Source organism: Copadichromis virginalis, linkage group LG4 (genome assembly GCF_057382275.1).
Source record: "Copadichromis virginalis isolate Kocher_CV1m ecotype Utaka linkage group LG4, C_Virginalis_male_GT1.1, whole genome shotgun sequence".
NCBI lineage: Eukaryota > Metazoa > Chordata > Actinopteri > Cichliformes > Cichlidae > Copadichromis > Copadichromis virginalis.
Genome location: NC_140621.1, coordinates 4,528,022 through 4,534,021, shown reverse-complemented (window position 1 = coordinate 4,534,021; position 6,000 = coordinate 4,528,022). Strand labels below are relative to the sequence as shown.

Sequence of the window (6,000 nt, the reverse complement as noted above, 5' to 3'; positions counted from 1 at the left end):
AGTCTAGAAAACATCAGGGTTGAGCTTTTGACCGACGTCAGACGAAGAAACAGTGCCTCAGATGTAAGACAGAAGATGTCAAGAACATTTTCCTACCGTAGACAAGAGGTGGTGCAGGGAAGTCCAACTGCTGGGGAGTTTAAAGCTAGGTGGCCTGCACTTTTCCAGATTAATGAGGTAAAGGCATGCTTTTTTTTTTTTGCTGAGTGTTCTTTTCAGTAATTCCTTATGTTATACATTAATTAATCTGGGCCACTTGGATTAAGACGATCCCTAATATAGGTATAAAGAGGCTGGCATTTATAGTGATTGACCTGTGTACCGTACAGAGTATTTATTGGAGCAGCACTTAAAATACAAGTTGTGTATGAAAAACATAAGTGACTTAAAGTGTAGAAACATGAATAAAATAAATTTTTGATTGTTTAAGTAAGTTTGCACTACATATAGGGCCCAAACTATTTTATAGTGAGTTTGATTATTGAAATGATTGATTAATCATCTCAATAATTAATAGAGTGAAATCAGATTATCAATTGTGAATTAACCTAAAACCTTTCATTTAGCTATTAGTTTTTAGTTAGCCTCAGATTGTTAAAAGCATGTGCTAAACAAATGTAAATTAAAAATGTGATGAACAAACTTTGTTGCTCATAAGATAAAAAAATAAATGGGTCAAGTTAAAACCCCTAAGACCTCTCACCACCGAGAGGTGCTGACCTCACAGGTGAGACACTCCCACCAGCGGACAAAGAGCACAGGAAAATGTGTTGCCAACCACCTGAAACAGACAAATATCTGCTTTTTAAAACCCTTTAAACCCGCTAAATGGACTGATGCCATTCATTTCTTCTTTGATTAACAGTAGTAACATCCTTTATGCACTGTATACTAACCCATATGCTAATCATGCTTTATGAAGTGATGGCAATTACATTGTAGCATTTAATGAAGAAATAACAAAATAAACATACCAATGATTAAGCACCAGTCTTCTTTTTTTTTTTTTTTTTTTCTCTGTGTGTGTGATACAGGTAAATGCTGAATTCCAGCGTATTACAACACTTCAACTGGAGACGACCTTCGCGGCACAGTTAGACAGAATTACACCTCGGCTGATGACAGTTTTCCAGAAGAAGGGCGGTGTTTCTGGGCAGAAACTTGCCCACCACTTGCAGATCATGCAAGAGGTAAATCTGAATATTGCAAATTCTATTTGGATTTAATTTGTCTTAAGTGGCAAGTCACTGGTGAGTCAAATAAGCCATTTTAGGTGACCGGCCAAGCAATCTAAATTTTGAAATTTTCATATATAAATTTTATTTACTATGTTTGAACTGACTTATGATAAAATTTACTTATTGCGAATGTCAGACATTGTTCTTTTTTCCAAATTGGTTTAATCAGCAACTCTCTTTAAACAGGCTGAAAGTGATGTTAAAGTGAAGAGGGAAGCAGTTCTCAGGGCACTTTGCCTCTACCTTGGTGAAGAGGACGGAAGCCTTATTCGGGAGTACTTGGTAAGTCATTGTTAGCAAGTCCTCTATACACACACTTCTTAGATATTTGCACACACACACACAAACGACTAGATTGGAATTTAATTGTAGAGTTAATTGTTTTTCTTTTACCTTTTTATTAAATGTTTAGGACATTGAAGGAGATGACATCCAGAGAGGCCTAAAGAAGCACACCATGGGCATTTATGTCATCAACAAGGAGGATGGACAAAATGGACATTATGATGACATTGGAATATTTGTTGAAGGGGAGATAGTCATGGACAACATTGGATCTCCGGCCCAAGCTTGTGCATTGATGCTTGGAGTAATCTATGCACTAAACCTAGCCTACCCCAAGGAATTGAGGCACTATTATGAATTCATTCAGAAAGTGTTGATGGGATTGGATGGGAAAAAGCTCTCCCCCAAAGTCCTTGGGCTGAAGAACAAAATTGCTACTGGATAGGAAGATTTCTAAAACCACACATCCATTTACATTTTGTTATGTAAATTACCAATGACTGGTGCTCTTGTGAATAGGAGTGAAATATTTGTATAACCATCATTCGTTCTCACGTTCTGTGTTATGTTTTGATTGAACATTTTCACTTTCAATAATGAATGTTTCACGTTTGGTACATTTGAGTAGCTTGAAGAGCAACTTTGTAATTATTCAGTTTACCGAAGCAATTTTTCTTTATTCCGGTCCTTGATAGCTGCTGCCCTATAATCAGTGTTAACTCACCTGATTTAAAAATAAATAAATAAATAAATAATAATTGCATGATTACCACACTGCAGCACACTGGTAACACTTTAGGACTATTGTTTTGAAGCAAGTATGTTAGGTCAGAAAACATGTAAAACATTAAGAATCCTCAAGGAAGGACTAGAATGGAAAGCAGTAAGGAAAACACAAGTTTAGTTTTAAGTCTAATTACCTTATTAAAATGAAATTTCTAAATATGGATCGCAGAACAGCAAGTCTGAAACTTTGGTTAGTTTGTGGATGCATCAGTTTGTAATTGTGATACTTTATACCGCTGGCAGTGTTTTATTCTTTGTTAGAGGAAGAGAAACATTGGTTAACATTTCTCTTGTCTGTTGTTTCTGTTTTGTTTGAATAGAGCTTTTTAAAGCTACTAGTTCATAGGCAAAAGTTTTGTAATTTGTATTATACAAATTACAGCAATTTCCCTTACATGTGGATTCTTATTCTGTTTGCAACAAATTTTGCATTAATAAATGATGTGAAAGAATTTTGTAGTTTTCATTATTGGCGTTATTAAAAAGAACTACAAATCAGGGTAAGCAATATTTTTTTTTTTAAGTAAAATTTACTTAATTGAAATAGAGAGAAATTAACAATTTTATTGATTTGAATATAACTTTGGGACATAAGTTTAAAGGAAACAAATTATTCTGGTACACTTAACACAACCTTAGTTGGAATTACTAATATTATTTGACTAAGTCGTATCCACAACAGTTAAGTTAAAGTAGCTTAAAAAATATATGTTGGCTTTACTCGCTTAAATTAAATTCTGTTAACTTAAAAAATATTTCTGGATTCAAACAAATTTATTTCGTGCAACCACTTGTCATAAAAAAATTTAGTAAATTGAACAAAACATTTTTTTCAGTGTACATGTATATTTGATGATGTTGGTGTTTGGCTTGATTGTCAGCACAGAGAGGGAGAGAGAGAATGAGGACAGAACAGAGATGAACAAGAGCAGGTGAGACACATGTTAGTCAAATGGTTGTTTACCACAAGTATCACCGTATCATAGGTCCTCATGTATCTCGTACCTAGTGTTTCTTTTTAGGTTTGTTATTTTTCAAATTCTATATTAAGTTATGCAGGCTTGTTTGCACAACAAGGATAAATAATTATATAAACTTTTCTCAATCTAAATAGTGGACTTTGGTAGAATTAAAAAATAAGTGTAGTGCAGGTCTATGATGATTTTTAGTGCTACTATCATCTAGTTCTGATTCTGTCTTGGTTAAGTCCTCAGTAGTCCTGATTTTGAACTGTTGTAGTCCTGTTTTAATTCTGGATCAGTTCTGGGTCTGGTTGAATTGGGGTTTAGTCCCTGTGTCTTGATACAGCCCCGACTTTGTTCTGCCTCGCTGCTTAATTAAAAAACTAGTTTAAGGTGTCCTGCACATGTGATATATATTTTTCCCTATATGAAGCCATTTTTTTAAACAAAACTCAAAACAGAGCCAATTAATCTTTCAGTCATTTATAACCCCCCCCCCAAAGAAAATCCCACATGCATACTACCCTTTCAAATGTCTGGCTCCGCCTCTGCTTTTGTGACAAAAATAATTCATAATAATTCAATTTAAATAGGCCCCGGGCAATAGTCTGGAAACTCCGGCGATGACGACGTGCAACACTACGAAAGCTGAAAGTGAAAGTAAAGATGCCAGAACGAATCAGCATCTCTCCAAGGTAGGCAGCAAAGAGCATTCTTCATTCTAACTGTGTGTTCAGTGTGTGTCGCTGAAATTGGGTCATCTTTAGCTTTTCTGCGAAATCGGTGTTGCGCGTGTTCAGTTAACTGGACATAGACATGTGGCTGAGCAGTAGCGCTGTGACGCCTGTCAAAGTATCTTGTGCGCAGTGTGACGAGCGAAAATAATGTGAAATTTGTGCAAAGTTGGTTCAGGCATATAATGTGTGCGCCGTGAGCAGAGCGCGTTTTCAGAATAAAGAACATGCTTGAGTTCTAGGTCAGCTGTTATCGATCTGTCGATACACGCACACATCCGAGGGGGTAAATCAGAAACAATCATCCGACTTCAGAGTGTTTTAATCCCGTCGCCGTTCACCGTTAACGATAGAAACACGTACAAAGAGCGGATTCGTGGGTATCATGCCTGCGTGACCAGTAGCGGTTTTTGATACGGGCGGTGGCCCAGGGGTGCATCGTGGTGGAGGGCCAGCGCATTTTAGGATCGGTTTTCTATCGCCCTTTTGTCAGGAGTAAGGGCGCCCTCCGTTTGCGAGGTGCGCCTGCTGCTTGCGGCACAGGGAGGAGAGGGCGGGTCGGCGGGGGAGTCTCTGGCTGGAGCAGCATCTAATAACCAACAAACACGAAAACACCAGACATCATGATACAGACTTATAATTTGCACCGATGTTTTTTTCGAAATTCTGTGTGCGAAAAGTGAGCGTGAGAGCCCTCGGTGCGCATGCTCGCTGCTGAAGTCAAAGTAAACTTTATTGTCATCTCCGCTCCATACAGTCCAGAGACGAGACGACGCTCCAGTTACAGCAGTGCAAGTAAACAAACAATAAATATAAGAAGAGTAAGAAAACAAATATACACTTTAGGACTCGGGGTAAAGGGATCAATAACAATTTAAAATTTATAATTTACAGTTTGATGATTTAAAGTCTCACACACACACAACCCGTCGAAAGGGGCGGGGCCGGCTGCTTCCAAATAGAGCGCATTTCATTCCTAATATTGTCAATCCAAGCCCGTTATGTATTCATGATTTCAAGGGCATAGATTTGGTTTTGGCATTGGTGGGGACGGATGATTCAACCACCGAACCCTGCCCTGTTTCTTTTTTCCTTTTTGTTTTTGCTTCTTAATAAAAAGAGGAGAAATATACTTGGTACATATGTTATTCTACATGCTTTTAAACCATTTAAAATCACAATTCATAGTTTTATATGTGAATTATATAATGTTAAATTACTATTAAACAAATGACTATTTTAGGCTTTAGTTCACTTCAGCCATATTCCATATAAATCAGGTATAAAAATAGCTTCAAATACAGTCATGACAATAAAAGAATATGACTTTAAGGACTTAACAACATTACTTCAGTTACACCAACATCTCTTATTAGCACTAAGGGAACACTGAATGACCTGCTGGGTTTTGTCCATAAAACTACTCATCTAAGATTACCACAAAGTAAAAGATCTCTCAGCAAAATTATGCAACATTTTAGGCACTACTGCCCCGATTAACTCAGTGAGCTGGGATTTTTTATTCCAAACATGAACTACTGTTACAGCAACAGACATGGACTACTGGTGTCCCACACAACAACTCAATGTCCACTATGTGAAGCAGCCAAACACATGCCTGCTCCTCTCGTTAACTGAGATAAACTGCTGGCATATTGGTTTTACATCTATACTGTCCAGCCTCTCCTGGTGGACACACAGCAGCATTGTTTAATCTCTTTTGAGTCATTGTTAACCTTACCCATCTTTTTAGTCTTCTGAGAGCACTGAAGTTTCTTACAGCCTCAGTACCTGCGTTTTATCCTCAGATTAAAAGTATTATTGTGTGCTTGATGTGCCTCAGCTTTGGCCCTGGCTCCTCCCCTCTGACTGCACTAGGACATATTGTCATCTGACAAAATAACACATGGATTCGTGCCATATAAAAAGTGAGACATGTCAATTCAGATTCTTTGTCAAACATACACTAATGAATCAATTTACATCAGCAGCCTA

At 37.4% G+C, this 6,000-nt stretch overlaps 2 protein-coding genes across 2 annotated transcripts in view; both read left to right on the top strand.

Annotated features, from left to right (window-relative positions):
* Positions 1-2,755, top strand: LOC146710623 (uncharacterized). The gene is made up of 4 exons (XM_085453215.1): positions 1-177; positions 1,035-1,190; positions 1,425-1,520; positions 1,651-2,755. The coding sequence occupies exons 1-4, from the start codon at positions 76-78 to the stop codon at positions 1,966-1,968; spliced, it is 672 nt and encodes a 223-aa protein (XP_085309341.1). The 5' UTR covers positions 1-75; the 3' UTR covers positions 1,969-2,755.
* A 1,121-nt stretch (positions 2,756-3,876) lies between these two features.
* LOC146710622 (uncharacterized) overlaps positions 3,877-6,000 on the top strand; it is a 51,127-nt gene continuing 49,003 nt past the window's right edge. The window contains exon 1 of the mRNA XM_085453214.1: positions 3,877-3,966. Within this exon, the coding sequence (XP_085309340.1) occupies positions 3,895-3,966 (72 nt within the window). The 5' untranslated portion in view covers positions 3,877-3,894. The remainder of the gene's footprint in view (positions 3,967-6,000) is intronic.

Bases quoted from the DNA above. Each gene is read 5' to 3' on its own strand.
- LOC146710623 (XM_085453215.1), top strand. From the start codon at position 76: ATGTCAAGAACATTTTCCTACCGTAGACAAGAGGTGGTGCAGGGAAGT. The intron at 178-1,034 runs GTAAAGGCATGC...TGTGTGATACAG, and splicing joins CACTTTTCCAGATTAATGAG to GTAAATGCTGAATTCCAGCG. The intron at 1,191-1,424 runs GTAAATCTGAAT...CTCTTTAAACAG, and splicing joins ACTTGCAGATCATGCAAGAG to GCTGAAAGTGATGTTAAAGT.